General features: G+C 35.8%; 1 protein-coding gene and 1 long non-coding RNA gene across 7 annotated transcripts in view; one reads left to right on the forward strand and one right to left on the reverse strand.

The window, feature by feature from the left end:
* The window catches only part of LOC136845773 (uncharacterized), a 71,787-nt gene that overhangs the window by 46,405 nt on the left and 2,636 nt on the right, over positions 1 to 22,746 (forward strand). The gene's annotated exons all lie outside the window — the stretch shown is intronic.
* LOC136845771 (trichohyalin-like) overlaps positions 18,231 to 22,746 on the reverse strand; it is a 576,224-nt gene continuing 571,708 nt past the window's right edge. For 5 of the 6 annotated variants that reach the window (XM_067116039.1, XM_067116041.1, XM_067116040.1 and 2 more), the window contains one exon: positions 18,231 to 18,716. In XM_067116039.1, coding sequence (XP_066972140.1) covers positions 18,688 to 18,716 — 29 coding nt within the window. In that variant the 3' untranslated portion in view covers positions 18,231 to 18,687. The remainder of the gene's footprint in view (positions 18,717 to 22,746) is intronic. The other variant, XM_067116028.1, reaches the window with a different exon arrangement.

The raw sequence follows: 22,746 nt of genomic DNA on the forward strand, positions 1-22,746 counted from the left end.
TTCAACGCCCTTGGGAAGCGGGCATGCCTTGTGCTTCCTCCCTCAAATTCCTAGTCATTTGCTGTTTAATTTATTACACCAGAATTACGCTACCATTCTTCTGATGTGTTTCCTTTGTAAATATAATTAATTAAATTTAACCCCAGAGTTTATCTAATCACTCCCCTCTTGAAGTAGGCCTTCAGCCATATATTGTTGTTTATAATTTTAGCTGACCTCAAGGCCAGAGTCCAGATTTTTGTGGTAATTAAGGTAAGTTGTGTATGATCCTAGTACACCCCATTAATCTAGCAAGACCTGAGTTTTAAAATTATAACTATATATATATATATATATATATATATATATATGTATTGTTGGTTGAGACTAGGTTTTATATGGGAAGCAGTAACATATCAGAGGTAGTGCTTGAGCAAGTGTGATTATATATATATATATATATATATATATATATATGTATTGTTGGTTGAGACTAGGTTTTATATATATATATATATATATATAATGTTGATTGTGTGATTATATATATATATATATATATATATATATATATATATATATATATATATATATATATATATATATATATATATATATATTGAGCAATATATATATATATATATATATATATATATATATATATATATATATATATAAAATGTATAATATATACATGTATGTATGTATTGTTGGTTGACTAGATATTCACGGGGAAGCAATAATCATCAGAGGTATTGCCTGAACAAGTGCCACCGGTTGTGAGCAGAATGCTGGTAACCAAGAACTACTAAAATAAACCATAAGACTGGCATGATTTCTCACTGGACGATGATTTGGAAGTCACCAAGATATCTTGTCGAACTCATGATATTTTTTTTTACCCGAGTTGAATTACAGAATTGTGCTGTATTATAAGTCAAGTCATATTCTCCACTGGAAAGTAGTCCTATTCTTATCAAATCAGTTCATATAACAGAGAAGAGCTCAAAAAGTCATCGTCTACCTGAGACTAGAATTGGCCATGTATGTTTCCTTACCGTCAAGTTTGCAATCAAATGTTTTCAGGAGGCTGTTTCGCCTAGGAATATAAAGGCTAGGTATCTAATTCTGGCGTTCAAAATGATTTTCGCGGTTGTAGGCCTTCCTAGATCTATTCTGCCCTGATTATTAAAATTGGTTTACATGAATGACTCAGAAGTTATTGGCATCACCGATAACTGTGCTACCATATTTTTCTCTGTCAAGTTTACATATCGATTAGTGGTACTGAGGAGAATATACATATATACACACACACACACACACACACACACACACACACACACACACACACACATATATATATATATATATATATATATATATATATATAATAAGGTTTTAGGAAGTCATGTGCTGTAACAATTACAATGCAAGTTCCAACTGCATTATGCAAACCTGTTCTCTTCTTCTTCCCAGCTTGTTCCCATTTTTATGTGGGGTCGCCGTGATGCCTTCTTTTGAAGGACTTTGATTTGGTTTTGGGGTAGACTTTGTAGTTCCGATCGGCTGCCTTGCCTGACATCGCTTAGACCCCAGTATTGTGTACATGTATTGTACCAATTCACTAGCGCTCTTTCTCCCAGCAGTGAGGAGTTGTTACTCGGTGAGGTCGACAGTCGAGACGTGTGGTGTGTGTGTTATGTTTTTAGAAGATGGAGTGGCTTTGTTTGTGTGTAATAGTCTGTAACACCCATTTGCTTTTAAGCAAACCTATCCATTGATTACATACATAATCCCAGGGTGTCTACACGGATAGCAAAGTGTCCGCCTCTCTGACCGGTCGGCTGCGGATTTGAACCCATGCCACAGACCTCTAAGAAGTTTGAGGATGCTGCCTTAACCATCTCGGCCATCGAGGCTCTTATGCAAACCTGTTCTCGAATGGTAATATCTGTCGGAAAATATATAGTTTACATATTATTATTATTATTATTATTATTATTATTATTATTATTATTATTATTATTATTATCATTATTATTTGAAGGGAGTAGACCTTTTAGAAATTCTTTTCAAAAGAATAGCTTCATCAGCTGAATTGATTTTATACTGTGCCTCTTCAGTTCCTTTAATGATTCTTTCTTCTTAAGAAAACCTGACCACTGTCCATAATTTAGTTGAAAAAAAGAAAAACTCGAAAGGTTCTAAGTCATGTGAATTAGTTTCTTGCTGAAGGAGGTAAGGATGGAAAGTGAAATGGCTAAAACTTAATCACACACAGTTCCCAAGGTTATCCGGTAGGCATATTTATGTGGATTTTAAGCAGCAGAAGTTCCCAATACTACGTTTCGAGGGTTGTCAACGTTTCATCTGTCTCGACAGTTATTGTCAGGATGGGTAGAGCAGTTCTGATATAACAGGCTCCATAGTAGTTACATTAATGTAAGCACTGAGGCATCCGTGGACAGGACATCTGTAGCAGTGGACCATGTTGCTTCTGTTCAGGAGTCCCTGCATGGAGTGAGCTGGCATTTTTCATAACCAGGCGTCCAGATTTTATTTTTGATAATAAATTATAAGCTTAAATATTTCCCCAGGTCTGTGGGGGTAGACTTTCCCTTCTACGATGGTCCAGAGGCGTGATCATCTATCTTCCTTTTATTTTTCATTAAAGATACCTTTATAAGAGTGTGATAACCACATTTTCTTGGGTGGTCAGATGGGATTCCTGGTGGTTACAAGTTTCTCGTGGCTCATTTGATGCATCTTGTGACTCCTTAGTGTGTCCATTTCCAGTGAGGGCCTAGGAAACATGATCCAGCTCTGTGCGTCTGCCTAGGAAGAGTGGTGGAGGTCCCTCCTTACAAAAACACCTGTGGTGGTTTGCTTGTATCTTTCAGGGTACTCGCTTCCACCAGGTGACGAAATGTTGCTCTTTATGTACTACAAGGACTGCAAGGAAGGGGAGGAAGCTGTCTCAGCTGTATTTCATGATAAAGCTGAGGCAGCTATGAATGTGAAAGACTTTTCAAAGATGCTTTATCTTATCCTTTGTGTTGGTGCTGATGAAAGTGTCGTTTTGTCGCCCATATAGTTGTTTAATGATGCCACTAAGGCAAGAACTCATCACTGCACCATCCTTTTGGGTATACACGTGGCCCCTTTGGATGGCCAAGGGGGCCTTCTTTGTGCATATTTCAAGAAGGGCATGTACGACATGCTCAGGAATGTTCAGCATCTCCTACGCTCACACGCAGGGTAGGGAGGACAGCCATCTATGTCTGGGAGAAGGCTTCACTTACACTCCTTCATTTTTTGACAGCCAGTGAGAATTCAGCACCACACTCGCCCGTGGCATTTGACCCATTTTCCATCATAACTATACTCGTCCTGACGATAACTATCGAGACAGCCGAAACGATAACGTCTCTCGAAATGTCTTACAGAGAACTACTGATGCAGTAAAACAACCTTCTGAATACTCCTACCGGGTACCCCTTGCTGAGAACTCTGCGGGATCTACTCTCCACATTTAACTTTCCATCTTTGTCAGGGATTTTCTTACAAGATTTGAACTTCTCTGTTACTCCTTTTGCCAACCAAATTATGAACATTGGCTAGGTTTTACTAAGCACTAATATCGAAGAAAACAAATATTCATTCGAAGATGAAGCTATTCTTTTCAATAAGCTATACATATATTATTATTATTATTATTATTATTATTATTATTATTATTATTATTATTATTATTATTATTTTTTTTCGGAGAAATATAGAATAACCCTTTTTCCATGAACCATACTTGACAAAAAAACAAAGATTTAATGTAACTACAAAACAAATATAATGCTCTTATGGCCCTAAGGAAAAGGTCTTAAATCCTTTCAATAGCGGTCGCGCTCATATTTCATCTTTATGGATTTTCTTAGCATTTTCCTGTACCGAACCTTACGGAGGAGGAGGAGGATAAATGTCCGGGATTTTTAGTGAAACCGCGAAAGGCTTTCATCCCCCATCCTCCCCAGAGCCCTATCAGAGTCTAGAAATGAGACTCGGAGGTCTCCTCAAACTACTCTATAATAATAATAACAATAATAATAATAATAATAGGTGAAGTATGTTTACGGTCTCGGAAAAGCTTTATTTAAAGTAATAAGTTGGAAATATAGATTGTAACATTAATCGATATTTACCTCGTGGTAATTACAAGAGTAAGCAAAAGTTAAATAAAAATAGTCAAAATGATCGAATGTTAGAATTTGATAGAGGCGTCGACTTAACGAGTGATAACATTTCCTGACACAAACACAAATGCACCCATATCTATCTATTTGTCTGTCTATGTATATCTATCTATCCAGATATATATATATATATATATATATATATATATATATATATATATATATATATATATATATATTATGTATATTATGTATATTGTATATATATATATATGTGTATATATGTATATGTATATATATATTATATATATGCATATATATATGTATGTGTTTATATATATAATATATATATATATACACATATACATACATAAAAGTGAATGTTTGTATATTAGTTTGGCTTCTATAGAAATCCGAACCGCTTGATAGACCCAGACAAAATTTTGCACACGGCCTCTATGTCACTCTGGAAAGGTTTTTAACTCAAAATCAAACCCCTGCCCTGTGACAGACATACAAACACAGACAAAAAAATGAAATTTTCGTTTTTATGTCACTTTTTCCTTCAGTGTTACTGGGTTAATTCTCATTTTTCCTGAGGCGCACCTTGTATTCCATGAGCTGTCAGATGTATGGTTAACCTACAACAATAAATCCAAATCCCCTGTAACATAAATTTTTCTCAGATTTTACATGAATTTTGATCATAATTTATTATAATTATTAATAAAAATGTTGAACATATGCATCACTGCTTGGTTGTATTGCTAAATTAAATATTTTTGGCTTCGTTACAAAACATACTTCATAGCTATAAAGCAATGAACGCAAACAAGCAGGTCCAATGATTTTCTCCCTAAGCACACACATGCCAGTTGCATTCCTCATTCATGCATGCGCAGTAGCTGCTAGCTCAACACAACGTGCAAGAAATATGATGACAGCATTTCCTTTTTCTTTATGAGTTCAAATGCGAATCTTCTCATTAATTTGATCTTTTCTTCTTTGTTTTTACCTTCGGAATTCGTTATAGTGACTACTACGAGCATCACAATGGCATAGGACTATATCATAATAAATTTGGTTTAAATGAGGTTTATGGGTTGTTTTGGAAACAACACTTCACTGTTGTTGCACGAGAGAGACCTCCTCTCCCATAAACACACCTAAGTGCGAATTGTAGAAATACAATATTTTTTATTTATTGTCTGTGTTCAGTGGAGATGCTTTTTATTCTTTTCTGATAGAGGAATGTAACTTCCCCTCCCCCTTCCCTTCCCGATTTACTTCCCTCTTCCATTCTTTTTCCCTCCCTTCCCCCTCCCCTTTCCCTTCCTCCTCCCCCCCCTTCACCCTGTCCCATTTCCTCCATTCCCCCTACCCATATACTGTCACTCAGAGTTTTTCCGGGCAGCGCCGGGTTTGGTCAGCTAGTGAATGTGTGTGTGTATATATATATATATGTATATATATATATATATATATATATATATATATATATATATATATATATATATATATATATATATATATATCGTTTTTGCTTCGATGGATTTTGGTCAAACCTCTTTAAATTTGAAAATACCAACATTGAGAAGGTGGACTAACTATTTCCTTACCCTTTAATTTCCCTTTGTTCAGTTGTTTGTTAATGAGTCGAAAGTTGAAATCGGAGTATATAATAAGAAAGGTCAATAATAATAATTCAGAATATATATAGCAATGATTCATAGACCAATCTGTCCAATGTTTCCTATGTTCAAATTTATGTTGCTTATTTCATTTATTGTGACGAATGTATTAAAAATGACCTCAAATTTACGAATATAATGCAATACTTATTCCGATTGTGTTAAAAAAATTATTTTTTTTTTAGACTTAGCTTTCCTCTCTGAGTGAGGTGTGGAGGAAGTTTCTGGAGGACTCTGATGTTGAAAATATTCAAGGAGAACTTTGCACTTTGACCCGAAATAATGGCTGTTTAAGAAAGAGGACGTTGCTAGGCAAGAACTAACAACAGGTCTTGTAAACAGATTGAATGACATATCCCAGTTTGAAAATAAAAAATTTCAAGCAGTGAGATTTTTTATATATATATATATATATATATATATATATATATATATATATATATATATATATATATATATATATATATATATATATATATATATATATATATATATAATATATATATATATATAATATATATATAATATATATATATATATATATATATATATATATATATATATATATATATATATATATAATGTAAATGTGTGTGTATAAGAATCGGTCTGATGGAACAATATATGAAAAGTGGTGTTAGTCGCTTACTTAGCACGTAATTCAGAAGAGTTTGATATCTTAAAAAAATTGTCATTGCAAATGTATAATTCCAGTTTGGCAATACAGATAATTCATAAAAAAATGATTAACGATAATACAGTATATAAGAAGGAGACTCTCGCACAGACATGTTTCATTAGAGATAATTGCTGCTTCAGCAAATTTTAATTTGCCATAAGGTTTTCAATTTTTTCTGATGATTGCATTTTCTGAGAAGGATAGGCCACGTAATAGCCATCTGAAAATTAAATATCGAAAACTGAACTTCATCTCTCGAGCAAAATTTAAATTGATAGCATAAAACTCGGAAGACGCAAGTTCAAATCCTCCTTAGAAGATGAAACGCAATTCTTTCACTTAACTATTAGTTTACAGCATTCATATGTTGTATTTCAAAGTCTAGTAATGTCTCATATATATATATATATATATATATATATATATATATATATATATATATATATATATATATATATATATATATATATATATATATATATATATATATGTATGTATGTATGTATGTATGTATATATATATATATATACAGTATATATATAATTATATATATACATAAATATATAATATATATATATATATATATATATATATATATATATATATATATATATATATATATATATAGGGTATTTCGAAATTAGAGCCCCCACAGCATAAACTAAAATTGATATGGACAAAAACAAGAGTAATTCAGAACAGGTATTTATTTAAGTTTCTCTCTGAGTATTTAATATTTTGTGTGGCCTCCATCTGCCTGTACTACAGCCTGCAATTCTGAGGGGTATGATTTCAGCAAATCACAAAAAAGCTGAGATTCAAACTCCATTTCCCTGAGCACTTCGGTCACCTTTCTTCGCAGGTCGTCGAGGCTTCATATACCAACATAGTTCACAGTGCGCGCTTCAACACGATCCTTCAAGATACTCCCAATGTTGTCACACACATTAAGGTCAGGGGAGCTACCTGGAAATTCACTTGATGAGAAGAAATCGATACCATTATATCTAAGCAGCTCGTGTCTGATGAGCCTTGAAACTTGGTGCCTTATCATGCTAAAATGTGACTTCTTCAACAGACAACACATTTTCAGAATCTTTGAGGAAAGGAGATACTCCACCAGTAAGCACAGTTTCTCTGAAATATTCGCCATTCCATGACTGTCCTTTTTCTTTGATGATCCACATTAACCATTTGGCTGTGAAACAGAAAAATTCCCAAACATTCAGGAAATTTCACAACTTGGCGATAGCTCATGTCATCGCTGATATCATCCAACTTTGCAGCCCAAATCATGTCATTTTTATGATTTGGCTTCCTGACTGTGTAAATGAAGAATTCATCTGATGCGGCAACATGGAGAAAGTCAGCTTCATCCCAATCTTTAAGAAATGAACCACAAAACCATGCACGGTCATCTCTCTCTTGCTGAGTGATGTTGGGCTTGCTGATATCATGAAATGGCTTGATACCAGATTTTTTCAACTCACGATATACAGCACTGTAACTTCTCTTCTTTCCCCTTTTTGTTTCTAGTTCAAGCGCCAATTTACATAAAGACTTTCTTGGTCTACCCACTGCCTCAGCTATGATGTCTTTTGACTCCACAGAAAGGACTTCAGACCTTTCAAGATTCTCACTCTTTTCGCGATGACAGTCATATGGATTTTTGTTCCAGTTTCTTTTAACAAAGGATTCATCTCTTTTAATGTATTTAGCTATCCAGGAACGTGAAATGAAGGATGTGCCAGCATCCCTGGCCTCTCTGAAGGTTATAGTTCCTCGTTGGGTGAATCGGTAGAGTTGTCAGCTAGCACTCTGCTAGGCCCGAGTTCAACTCTCCGGCTGGCCAATGAAGAATTAGAGGAATTTATTTCTGGTGATAGAAATTCATTTCTTGGTATAATGTGGTTCGGATTCCACAATAAGCTGTAGGTCCCGTTGCTAGGTAACCAATTGGTTCTTAGCCATGTAAAATAAGTCTAATCCTTCGGGCCAGCCCTAGGAGAGCTGTTAATCAGCTCAGTGGTCTGGTTAAACTAAGATATACTTAACTTAACTCTGAAGGTTATAGCCCGGATTCGGTCAGTCCATCTGATTTCCTCTGAGTTGTTAGCCATGGCTACATCTAACTCCGTGACTCAGTCTGAAAATACAAGAAATTTAAAATGAAAAATAGCTTAATAGAAACTTAAAATAATGTACTTGGAGATAGGCTATAGCAGAAAAACTTCATAACTTTCCATTTGTTCTGTGGAGGGGGTGGCTCTAATTTTGAAACACCTGGTATTGTCATAACCTGGGTCCTTGGGGGGATGGAATTTTGGACAATTTATTATTATAGACTGCCTTCGGTGCCCAGGGGGGTCCCCGATTATGAACAAAAGGAAAACTACTGGAACTTACCTTAGAATCTTCCTTGAGTTACGTAAATAATGAAGGTCACTGATTTGGAATTAGAATTCTTTTACATTTAAAAGTGGTTTATTTACAGAGAATGGGGCAAGTATGTGAGACCAAAAATGTAACAATTTACAGCACATAAATCACATGGTAGATCATAAATACAGTAATTTAAAGACACGCAATGTAAATATGAGGGGCTTTAGATGCTACAATTCCCATTAAAACAGTTAACTCTGATGTGCCAAAATGCATCAATTCACAGGCAGCAATACAATGAAAGGGGTAAATTCCAGGATAATGGACATTGGTTAATCAAGATGATTTCTGTGTGGGCAGCGGATTCTTGCAGTCAGGCTGCGACCAGGAATGGTTGCGAAATTTGGATGACAGTCAGTAAAGGGTATCTTGGCATAGATTTGTGAACTGGGCAGGCTATGTCGTCTCCTGGAAGAGAATTCTGGAGTTAGTACAAACACATGGGGCAAATGAAACCTCCCTTGTTACTAAACAAAGCACAATGAACAATCTTACCTTCTAAATCTTAGTTAGCCTAATTTAACACTTTAATGGGAGGACTTAATTGCAGGTTATGAGGATACTGAACAAATGCACTTTAAAGGATGAATGGGGATGGCGCAGCTTACACAAGGGGAACACCTGAGTAGAAAGGAAAATGTGAAAGTCTTGGAGATGCAAAAGAAAGAAGTAAATAGATTAAAAAGGGGAACAGTGGTTACTGGCACAGACTAACTCTCAGACTTTACCTTACACGTATGCATGAGCTCGGAACATAGCGTCAGCGGCCATCTGAGTTGTCGTTGCCCAGCACCCAGAGAACAGGGGAAAAGGACGTCTGCCTCGGAGCACGCCCGGGAAGTCTCTGCTCTTGTTTTTGAAAACGACGCAGGCTTGGCGTGTCTTCGCCCATCCAGGTACAGGCAGTCCCCGGTTTACGACGGGTCCGGCTTATGATGTTCCGAGGTTACAACGCTTTTCAAATATATTCATCAGAAATTATTTCCCAGTTTACGACGCATGTTCCGGGGTTATGACACGTCGTACGCCAATCCAACGGAAGAAATATGGCTCCAAAACGGCAGAATAATCAAATTTGGAGTTTTTTTTATGAGAAACTCAATAAAAATGCAGTTTACATCGTTTTCAATACACCCAAAGCATTAAAAGTAAGGTTTTCTTAGTATATTTGATTTTTGGCGATTTTTCGCTTTACGATGTGTCATAAAAACGGAACCCCCGTCGTAAACTGGGGACAGCCTGTATACCTGAAAGAATAGTCTGGCGCAAGTCAAGAAGTCAAGGGAAAAATGGTCTTAAAGATAAGGTGGTTACAGCTTAAGACCCTAGCTCCCCTTTGCGCGGCTTGCACCCTACTTTACCTATAACCTCTCTGATCTGAACTCGCAAACACTACCCCACAGAGGGGGGAATCTAGGTGTGTTCTTGTAGTAGGGGGTTGAAGGTGGGGGAAGTCTATTGTTTGGTAGACCAGGGCATTTCCGGCCAGGAGAATGGAATGTGTCCTGGATTAAAAAATGAGTTGGAAACCCTCTTTGTCAGCCATTTTGGCTTGATTCTTAGTTAACTGGTATGCTGGATTTTCATTAAAATCACTTACATGGCGATTTACTAGGAGGGAGGAATATAAATTCGTGACAGGTCCCCCCCCTTTGAAAAGGTATTCACACCCTTTTGGGCGTGAAGGTCTTGGCTAAGTTAGCTATTCATCCCGACTAGTCAGCTAGCATCCCTACATGAGGTGTGCTTTGGCACTGCAATAGCTAAAGGGGCCTACCTAACTAGTAAAAGGGGTTCTGAGTTTGTTAACTTACAGGCCTAACCTATCCAAGGGTATATACATTTCTACTATTGTCCCTAATGACAGGAGAACTCTACCCCTAGGCAAATGCACAGAATAAAGACCTAACCTAACCCACTATCCTACAACTCTGGCACTGACGAATGACACGCAATGAAGTATGATTGGCACACTGCTTTATGATTAACATGCAACACATTGAAACATGAATAACCTGAAGGGTAAATCACAGTATACAATTAAGTAAGGTATCAGTTTGAGTCTGGAGTGGGTTTGAAGGGGGTTAATTAGGAAAATGTTAGTGTTACAAGTGCATAAGGGGTTAGTTGTTAGCTTACTACTGGGTCAGAGGTCACACCGGCTACCTCCTCTGGGCAGGTGCCAGAATCACTCTGAGATGGAAGTGGCACTGTGCCAACTGGGCACGAGTGCCAAGAAGAGATTATGGCTCTGATATGTTAAGTGGATTTCTTCCGCCCCTTCTTCTTCTTCTTTGAGGGCCTCCAAGGTATGGCTAGGCCATTCCTAGGATGTGATGAGGGTACCGACTCTGAAGAAAGGCCAGGAGCGCCATCAGGGGCAGGATCAGGGGTAGCCTAAGTGGCTAAGGGCTGGTCTTTGACTTTGGCTGCTCCGACAACCATCATGGGAATAGAACCATCACCTGCATCCTGGCTAGACAGTTCCTGGTCAACCAGAAAAGAGGTAGTGTCCAGGCCTGCCAGAGGGTCAGCCTCGGCAGGCGGAAGAGTGTGGGAAGAAGAAACGTCAGGAGTCAGAGGCTTACACTGGGCAATGATCATGGTTGTGAGGCTTGGTGGATCTCCCGTAAGAGGATCCGGGCCAGGTTCTGGATCCAGCACTGGCACTAACTCAGGGCCAGGCACGGGGAGTAAGGTTGACAATGCAATTCCAGTCGAGATAGGTGGAGCTTGGCACTGACCAGTGCTCGCAAGTGGCACTGGCAGCGAATTGGTGTCAGACAAAGCTGAAGGGGGACCGGGGGGAGCAAGACCCCTCGGTGTCCCTGGAGTGATTTGGGACAGAGATTCCTGTCTTGATGAGAGGGCAAAGCCTCTTGGATCTGTGGAAATCGTGGCTGCTGCGGCTAGCTTGCTGGGGCACTTGCCGCGGTAGTTGGCGATATCCCTTCGTGATGAGGGAGGAGTTTTTTGGTGGCTGTCCGGTCGTGAGATCTGTGAACTAGGCCTGGAATGGTTTAGATGCTGGTGGGGCCGGTTCGCTTTTGGGCCGAGGGTGGCACAACTGTCACATAGGCTGTGTCCCGCTCATGAAGTTTTGACATGGCCTCACTGGCGGAGACAGTCAGGCAATAGAATGGCGGGGGTTGGGGACATCCCCAGAGGATGTCTCGTCCTAGCAGGAATTCCACTCCATGCCTGATATGGTTCACCGTGCCAAGGCGGTGAATTTCAGTGCTCCAATCGGTGATCACCCTGAGTTTGACTGTGGGAACAGTCAAGGATTGCTGGTCTACCCAGGCTACTGTCCACCTGGTTTCCTCATCTATGAAGGCACTGGCTGGCACGTTGGCCCGATCGATCAGGCTAATATCCGAGCCAGTGTCAGCAGTAGTTGGCAGGTGCACTGGTAGGCTAGAGCAATCCAGGGGGGCCACGGTGACGGACTGTGTCCAGACCCGCTCAGGGTGAGACTTTTCTGGTGGCTCAGCCAGGGAGGGTGTTGTACTGATCATGCCTGGTAGCAACCACATGTTTTGAGCAACCAGGATACCTGGCAGAAGAGTGCCCTAGAACTCCACAGTCTCGGCAAGGTCCCCTGGGATAAGATGATCTCCCGGCAGTGACGGTCTGCTGGGAAGGTGGTGTGGAGTTGGAAGAGAGGAGGAGTGGCAGTTATTGATGGGCTGCCATTGGTTGTTGTCTGGCTTGTAGCAGCACTCTGCTTCAGTGTGACTGTACCTCTGGCAGATGGTGCACATAGGTCTGCTAGGTGGTCTGTTCCGTGGGTGATTTGAGCCTGAGAGGTGTCTGGGTGGCAATATTCGGAGTTGCAAGGTGCTGTGGGATGAATTGTAAGCACAGCTCCGAAGTATTTGCCATTTCATGACTGTCCTTTTTCTTTGGTGGTCCACATTAACCATTTGGCTGTGAAACAGAGAAAAATTCCCAAACATTCAGGAAATTTCACAACTTGGCAATAGGGCATGTCATCGCTGATATCATCCAACTTTGCAGCCCAAATGATGTCATTTTTATGATGTGGCCTCTTGACTGTGTAAATGAAGAATTCATTTGATGCAGCAACATGGAGAAAGTCAGCTTCATCCCAGTCTTTAAGAAATGAACCACAAAACCATGCACAGTCTTCTCTCTCTTGCTGAGTGATGTTGGGCTTGCTGATAACATGAAATGGCTTGATACCAGATTTTTTCAACTCAAGATATACAGCACTGTGACTTCTCTTCTTTCCCCTTTTTGTTTCTAGTTCAAGCACCAATTTACATAAAGACTTTCTTGGTCTACCCACTGCCTCAGCTATGATGTCTTTTGACTCCGGAGAAAGAGCTTCAGGCCTTTCAAGATTCTCACTCTTTTTGCGATGACAGTCGTATGGATTTTTGTTCCAGTTTCTGTTAACAAAGGATTCATCTCTTTTAATGTATTTAGCTATCCAGGAACGTGAAATGAAGGATGCACCAGCATCCCTGGCCTCTCTGAAGGTTATAGCCCGGATTTGGTCCATCCATCTGATTTTCTCCAAGTCGTTAGCCATGGCTGTATCTAACTCCGTCACTCAGTCTGAAAATACAAGAAATGTAAAATGAAAAATAGCATAACAGAAACTCAAAATAATGTACTTGGATATAGGCTATAGCAGAAAACTTCATAACTTTCCATTTGTTCTGTGGAGTGGGGGGCTCTAATTTCTTGAAACACCTGGTATATATATATATATATATATATATATATATATATATATATATATATATATATATATATATATATATATATATATATATATATATATATATATATATATATATATATATATATATATATATATATATATATATATATATATATATCTGCTGCTATTTGGAAAAAAGAAGCCTCTTTTTCAGTTTCCATTTTTTTTATTACTTGGATCATTTGAACTTAAAAGACTAATTAATAGTAATTTACAATAAAATTAATAATATAAAGGAATCTGAATGTCATATGTTTTTACCACAATTTCACTAATTTATGAATATGAGTAAATCATCCGAGGTAAAGAAAGAACAAGGCAGGTTTATTCAGTTTTACCATTCCTCGTTTTTATTAAAAAAAAAAAATTGCAATATGTGGAGGGTCCTTAGCTGTTGTTTTCTTCTGTTTCTAAACTGAAAACACATTTAAATTCCAAAAATTCTTATAAAAAACTAAATGAAGAACTTAAAAATCTGAATCAAACTCTTTTCTCTGATATATGGTTGACATGTTGTTATTTAGTATTAATTGAAAATTAGGATATGAAACCTTTTATTTTATTAGAGAAAATGAAAGTCGTATTGCATTCAGGCTCGTTTGCATCATTAATTATATTGCAAATTGCTGTTAATAAGCCTCTAGAAGTCCAAATTATCGAAACACAAGAAAATAGAAAAAAAGGCTCAAAATTGACGAATTTCATTTTTTTTCAACAGCAACGCATAAGTTAGAGGATCCTCGATATAGTCAGTTTAAGCGGGAAATATATACTGCCTTTTGACTGGCTGTTAAAATAGCCGATTTTTATTGGTGGTCCCGTAGTTCTAGGAAGCTGTTTGTAAACGACGGTTACCATGGAAATAATTAAGGGACAACCAATAAGACTGCAGTGTTTTTAGCAGCCAGTCGAAAGGCAGTGTATATTTCCTTCCTAAACTGCCAGTATGTCGAGGGATCCTTTAATTTAATGCGTTGTTGTTTATAAAAAATGGAAAGCGTGAATTGTGAGCCTCTCAGTATTTTTACTTCTAAATTTTTAGCCTTTTTCAATATTTTAATTTCTATTTTGATTATTTTCTTTATGCTGATAATTTGGACTTAGTGGCTTAATGACAGAAATTTGCGATTTGATTAATAAGATAAAGGAATCTAGATTGTGGTTTTTCTACTATTTCTCAAACAATACAAAAAAGCAGTTTTGCTAAGTTTTTCTTTCATTGCAAAATCCTTGCAATATATAATATGGAGGGTCCTCATTTTGAGTTTTGCTTTATATTTTTAACCTGGAATTGTACATTCACTGTGAAAATTTTACCATGTGTTCAAATTCTTTTTAAAGTTCAGGGTTGTTCTTGCTTACAGTAATTCATTCCCATAATTTTTTTAGTTTCATGTAAATTATTACTATAGTACTCTTAAAGTAAAGATTATTACTTCATACCAAGAAAAACGACTATATTTTATTGACCAGCAGTACAATTTTGTTTACATGATTATGGTACAATTAGCAAATGCCACATTGGTAATTACCGGTTTTTTGTCGGCAAGTCTTGTCCGGAACCTTTTATAGTATTACGCAATTTACCAGCTATTTTTAACTAAATAACAAGTTTATTAGATCATATGTTTTAGGGTGAAAAATACAAAAAATAAATAATATTCTTTATTGCTTTCTTATATAAAAAAGACAATAAATATGCATGAGATATTAAGACTAGATATATATCAACCTGAATATAAATACAAGACACATGAAAAGATACAAATATTAAGGAAAATAGGAATTATGCAGGCACACGCCCTTGAATGAACGACTGTTTATACTTTATAACTTCGAGTATAATTTAGGTTTGGGAGTTTTAACATTATACTCAAAGTCTGCACCCATTATATCATACCTTAAAAATTTAAAATCTCTGTTACATCTAAAATGTATGGTTAACAATTCAGCTCCTTTTCCACTTTCGCATTACATTAGATTCATTTTCCTTAAAAAGGAGAGAATATGGGTTGGGACTCTAGTTACATCACATGTTTACACTGATTAGTGGAGTCTTTAGAAAATACAAAACTAGGTAGACGTTCCCATAGGTTTTGAAGATATTTTATAAAATATCCACAGAAACAGTAAACTAGACTGAAAAGCCTCTTTGAAATAACACAGCAGTTTACAAATTTTTTGCGTAAATCTTTTAAATCGTATCAGTTTGATCATTCTTGACAGCCAGTCCTTCAGAAAAGGAATTCCATTGAGCTTTTTAAGGCATTTTTAATACTGAAAGGGAAACAAAAAACGCATAGGAAAATATTTGTTATTAAGAGAATCTAAGGCTATATTTCCATTAAGTCAAACACGTAAAACAATACTGTAATGCATCTTTGTATGTTCTAATCACTTCCTTTTCTCGAAAGTATTTTAAAACATAAAAAAGCGTAAGATACGAATAAATGAGAGGGGTTAGAAGGTTTGCAGGTCTGGAAACTTCTTATACTCTACACACTTCAAATATAAAACTACAAAACTTTTTTTGCAAGTATCACTAAAATAAATACTGCCATCTTCTCTTCACTTCTCTACTTAATCAAAGATCCTCATGCATACGAACACAATCAAGACGTGAGCATGCAATGTTTTGTGCTTTGCTCTTTCAATCATTTGACTCTATATTTTCTACGCATGGGCTTGACTAGTAGCACCTCTGTACTTAGTAGCCTCTAAAGTGGACGTTTTCACATGAACGAATTTTTATAACATCGCGAAGAGAGAGCAACTCATGAGTACACTTTCACTGTAAAAACCAATACAATGATTATTTTATTACTGAACGGTAGTCGATCCATATAATAAATGGTGAAACTAACTGTTGAGAAAACGTTCTCATGGCTGCTTCGTTCTCTCTGAAAACAGTCTACACAACTGGGGAAAATCTAACAGTCATAGAAAGACACATCCAATGAAGTTCTTGATGTCCACTGGCCTGGGGAGTTCTGGGAATTGCTAGCCTCTACAATGTCATAGTCTTTACCAGTATTCTTTATAACTACTACTGTACTATTCTACTACAAATGTCAACCTAATAGTCTTCTGCAGTAAATGGGCAATTTACCTGGTAATTAAAGCTTTCCGTAGATTTTATTAGACAGCACTGATATCTTTTCATCCATACATAAAATTGCCCAATACACAATTTATCATCAAATCTTGTTTGAAAATTTAAAACTGCAAGCCTTCCAAACAGTCGACGGCAGATACTATAAAAAGATATCACAATGTCAAACGTTTAAGAAGATTATTATCATAGATACCGATCACAATCATCATAACTTATTTCTCACTAGATAACGTTAAGGAATCATATCACAATACAATAAAATAGGATAAAATAACAAAATGAGTCGTGTCTAAACTGCATTAACGTATCACAAGCTGCAAGCCATAAGCATACTCAACAAATGTAAAGCTGCTGCTATGACGAGGGAAGTATTTTTCCCGTGGGTGTGAGGGATAAGCATTAGAAGCTTTTGCATGAAGTCCACTGAGAGTGACAGGATGTTCCTACGAGAGGAACATGCCGCACAACCATCAACTGTTATCTGGAAGACCCTGAGGCTGAAACCTCTCGGCTTTAAAAAGAAAAAACTATTTTTTTTTAATCCTTAAAAAAGGTGAGCTTTCAGTGACTCGTTTTCCTCCTGTAACACCTTCCAAACCTTTTACTGTCAACTTCCTTTTCAGCGCTGAATGACCTCATAGGTCCCAGCGCTTGGCCTCCGGCCTAAATTCTATATCCAATCCAATTAGCAAATTATGTATGAAATGTTTATCTAAATTTCACAATGTAATTACTCATTATGACAGTAATAATTTTATGTTAATCATTTCAGATGTTTATAGCTACAATTATTTTTGTAAATTATTTGAGAACTATTAGTTCCATGTACAGGTTTTCTCTCATAATTCATGAGATAGTTTTTCCTTTACTAATACTGTACGGCTGCACAGGAATTCTATCTTGTTTGAAGTGTGCGGCCTGTATAGTAAACTAGTCAACACAGACGGTAAAACCAGAGATGTTTCATGCCGAGTCTTTCATAACATATGCAGAGCTTCTGGAGAAGATAGGCGGTTTAAAGAAAATTAAATGAATCAGTCCTTAGTAGATCTTTAAGAAAGAACGTAAAAGGACCTATATTGAAATTACGAACACGTCTCGTCTGAACTCAACCCAGGCCTGTTAGGTAAATAACGTTAAAGTAAATGCGGAGACCAAACGCCTCCATATTATCAATTGTGGAATTCATGTTTGTCACCAGATAAGAGTGGAAGAGACTTGAAAATAAGATGAACACATAACAGATACAATGTAAATGATACAGTATTACAAAGTCGAATAAACTCCCATTCATATATTCATTACATGTATGTATGTATATATTATATATATTACATATATAATATATATAATATACATATATATAATTATATAATTTCATTAGTTACAAAAACAACGTATCACGTCTAGTGTGAAACAAAATGGGAAGGAGCTATTATGAATTTCTTTACTTTTTTACTTGAAATTTGTGTGGTTAGATGAATGTATGCAGATGCGAAAGGATGACTATACACATGTAAAAGGGAAGTCTATGAGAATAAATATATATAAAAATATTGAAAATATCCGTGAAAAGAAGACAATATTTTAAAATGAACATCTGGTGACGGAAGTCGCAGAAAAGATATATAGATAAATATATAAATGCCCAAACTATATCTCCATCTTTTGCTCCCTTCCTTTCTCTTTCCTTTGCTACTATACGGCATAAAAGTGAGAGGAAGAGAGAAAAGAATGGTTAATTAATGATGATTGATGATGATGATGACGACGAAGACGATGCTGGGCATCTGACCTCTTACGGGGCCAGGTGTATTTTACAAGGGTATTTCTGGCAGCTAAGATGAGGGCAACTTCTTATCTGTAGCTGAAAAAGAATTTAGAAAAATAAATGAAAATCACGAAACTGTGAGTGATAATAAATCAGTTCATACGTATGTATATATATATATATATATATATATATATATATATATATATATATATATATATATATATATATATATATATATATATATATATATATATATATATATATATATATATATATATATATATATATATATATATATATATATTATATATATATAATATATATATATATGAATAATATATATATATATATATATATATATATAAATGAAAATCACTGAGACCACAATCTGAACATACTATTAAAATATTTTGAGCATGAATGTGCATATGAAAGAAACTTCAGGGAAGAAATATTAAAAAAAATACGAATTATTTTTACATGCAAAAAACTTTCAAACTCTCTTGGCATAAGGTATTTGGGTAGAAAACTAGAAAAAGTTTACAATGGGGAGAGAGCAGCTGAACCTATATTTTCTTTCATATGCTAATAATAATGATGAGAATATTAATCTAGAAATAAAGGGAAGGAACATTGTGCCGTGTATCCCTTTCTTGCATCATAAAGAAATGCTCCTGGTTGTGACTGATATTATGTGCTACGCTTGACCTCCAATCATTCTCAGTTTGAATCATGAGAGTACAAAACCAGGCTGGAACCTGAATCAGATCGAAAGGTTACAAGACGGGCTGTAATTTAGTGAACAGAAATTAATTAAGAAAGTATCTCTAAGAGCCGGCTGTTGCTTTAGTGTCGAAAATCCAGTTTTCTGAACTGAAAGACTATTTAATATGTGCAGTCAGTCTATTTTATGGACAGATACGTTGGCATAACCACTGAGTAGAGAAAAATACAGAAAAATTCTTATTTCATAGACCCATGAGCATTCTCAACTAACAAGAGAAGCTGATGACTGTAGAAAGCTTACAATTGCTGGCCTAAAATCCACAAAGAATGGTTCTCAGGACATATATTTGGCAAGTGAACGTCAACTGAATCACGTTGAATTGAATACAAAAGAGAGTAGTAGAGAAGGAAGCCATGAAGAAGCATTACATATAGATTCACAGTCAAGGCATCTCTAAACCAAATGAAGTTTATTCCAACTATAATGACAGCTCTGTAAATTCGATACCTCTCAATAGCAGCCCATAATTGATGGTATAGTAAGCTTTTGAAGTGAACAAGAGGCCAAGTGTAGACCTCTTGACTAGGACCAACAAGCTGAGACTGGAGGAAGGTACAAAAAGCAGTTCAGAACAATAAATGCAAAACCCAGCAAACAAAGTGCAAGGTAGTTTGATATACCAAGTAAAAAAAAATTTCTGACAAGGCTTAACATTCAATGGGCTTATTTATCTGCCAAGATCTTTCATCTTTAAAACAATTATTTTCTGTGAAAAAAGCAAGAATACCATCAACATCTCTCTGATAAGAGAAAGTCTGCTTACCAGCAGAGAATCTGGGTCTTAACTACCTTTTGCAATGAGGCTAGGAACGGTTTAAGTCCGTCAAAGAATGACAGTAAACAAAGTCTGAGGCACCTACTCTACAGTGGGAAGAAAAAGGATGAAAGTGAGTAAAACTAACAAAAGTACTGGACAAAACCCCAAATACTGCAAGCAGAATGGTAAAAGAACCTCCCATTAACTACTGACAAAGAAATCCTGATATGCAAGAGCCCAAGGCGATAGGGGTTCCAAATCTAGGGGATATGGAAGGGGACTAGTCAAGATCATTGGGTACAGTCATAGTAAAATAGAAATAAGGGTCAAAAAAGAGTCGCCACATGAAATGTCATATAAAAGAAAAACGATCAGTATTCGCCTTGGCGAAGGAAGCTCTTCATTTGGAAGGGAAAACAACAACCGATTTGCCTCTATTCCTCAAGCCTGATGGCCAACCTAAAAAAAAAAAAAAAGATGGGCTTAGCCCAAAGCAAAACACCATCAATGGAGTTGAACTTTATTAAAGAGCAAAAATCATGGGGGGATTTCAAACAAAGCCATCCTTTTGAAATGCGATAGGTGGTCAGTGAGGAACAACAAATAAACGGCTTCGATAATGGAGTTGGTCCCAGGTTCCTCATAAAGGTAAGCCCAAAGAACAAACACATAAACCACCACAATTATTCCTGAAAAGGCGAGCCAAAAGGGCCCAAAATATCAGAAAGGAAAGAAAATGGAGGGTCTGAACGGTGATTTTCTAAAACTATGAATGGTATCGACCAAATAAAAGCTGATTTATTCCATAATCACTAAAAGTATCAGTGATGAATTGTGATAAAAATTACGCTAAATAGCTAAGGATATAAAATTCCTAAAATCCTTGGATAAGGAAGACTGATATCTTAATAAGACCTTATGAATAAAATATTATTACTTTTGTGACTACTAAGAGAAGTCATTAAATAGAAGAAGGTAACACATATACTGTGGAAGAGATTGTAAAAAGACAACATGAGCAACTTCATTTTACCAAATAAGGAAATGGAGTTATAAAAATCTGAAGACATTTTGCCAAATAAGGCTCATATACCGTGGCAAAAGACAAGCGATTATTAATGACCAATAAATAACATTCTGATAAAAAGATCGTCTGTCAAACACCGTGCGATTAAGCAACCAGGTTGGGATACCGGTGTAAAGGTTCTAACCTTTGTTTTTGGATCTATGTTACAGTACCAACCGTTAAAATTAAGTCTAAATATGAATGCTAACTTGACTGTTTTCACCCCAAAATCAGTCTGACCGGCTGCTGGAAAAATTCATAAAATATATTGCTATTCCATAATATAAAACTTAAATTAATCTGCAAACTACGCATGCCAAAAAACAAGACAAAATTATGCAAAGTTGGCAAAAAAAATAGTAATTATGTAACAAAATATAGCATGTGTATTGGAAACGTTATTATGATTTAGGATAGAGGTTTGTAAATGATAAGCAACAGGTGTGTTAAGCCAAAAACCTTATACAACATATATTAGGTATTTCAGAACATTTATATAACATTCAGTTTTAGTATCTATAGCTAGTGTGTAACATGGAAAGTGTTTTTAAGAACATCATCATATGCACCAAATTCTGTCCATCAGAGATGTAAAAAACAGCATTCAAACAGTGTAAAAAAAATCAATTACAATATAAATTCCTATTTGCTAGACACTACTAAAAATACCACCAAAAGATGGACACATTGTAAAGGTCATGCTGTAAGGTTGTAGTGCGTTATTCTACAATGTATGTCCTGCTAATGAAACTAATACTACATTCGGGATTAAAAACTGCAATAAATCAGAGAATTTTCTCTGCTGCTCTACTACATAAGATGACAAGTGAAACTTTCTTAAAGCACCACAAGCACAAAATATCATCACGAGATATACGAGCCAAAAAACATTACTCTGATAAGACGAAAAGTGTTCACAAAAGACCACCCAGTGAAACGGTTTTACAGAAAACTACTTGGCAGTATTCATTTGGGAGTTCGAAATTACAAGGAAAGATGGCTGGCATAATATCTGGGAGTTTATTTGATTTTACTGTCAAAAACGCTCTAGCCACAGAGAGGTACTGGATTTCCTTTCACTAAAGCATGAAGCAAAATGCGTAGAGTGAAGTTAGAAAGTGAGGTCAAACTCGGATACAATGTTAGTGATTGAAGAAGCGATGCTGTAAATGAATACTAATTAAATTGTAACCACCAGATTAAATCACATTTCCAAACGTATGTTTAACTATGTTTGCTTTTTTAAACTATATATATACAATACATTTTATATATACATTATATATATATATATATATATATATATATATATATATATATATATATATATATATATATATATATATATATATATATATATATATATATATATATATATATATAATGAATCAAGAGCTAATCAGATTCATAAGAAAATAATAATACTTTGAATCAAGATAATCAGATTTAAGAAAATAATAATACTTCTAATAACATAGTTAAAAGCCCATTTACAAGTAACTGATAAAGATAT

The sequence above is a fragment of the Macrobrachium rosenbergii genome, chromosome 14 (assembly GCF_040412425.1).
Source record: "Macrobrachium rosenbergii isolate ZJJX-2024 chromosome 14, ASM4041242v1, whole genome shotgun sequence".
NCBI classification, from domain to species: domain Eukaryota; kingdom Metazoa; phylum Arthropoda; class Malacostraca; order Decapoda; family Palaemonidae; genus Macrobrachium; species Macrobrachium rosenbergii.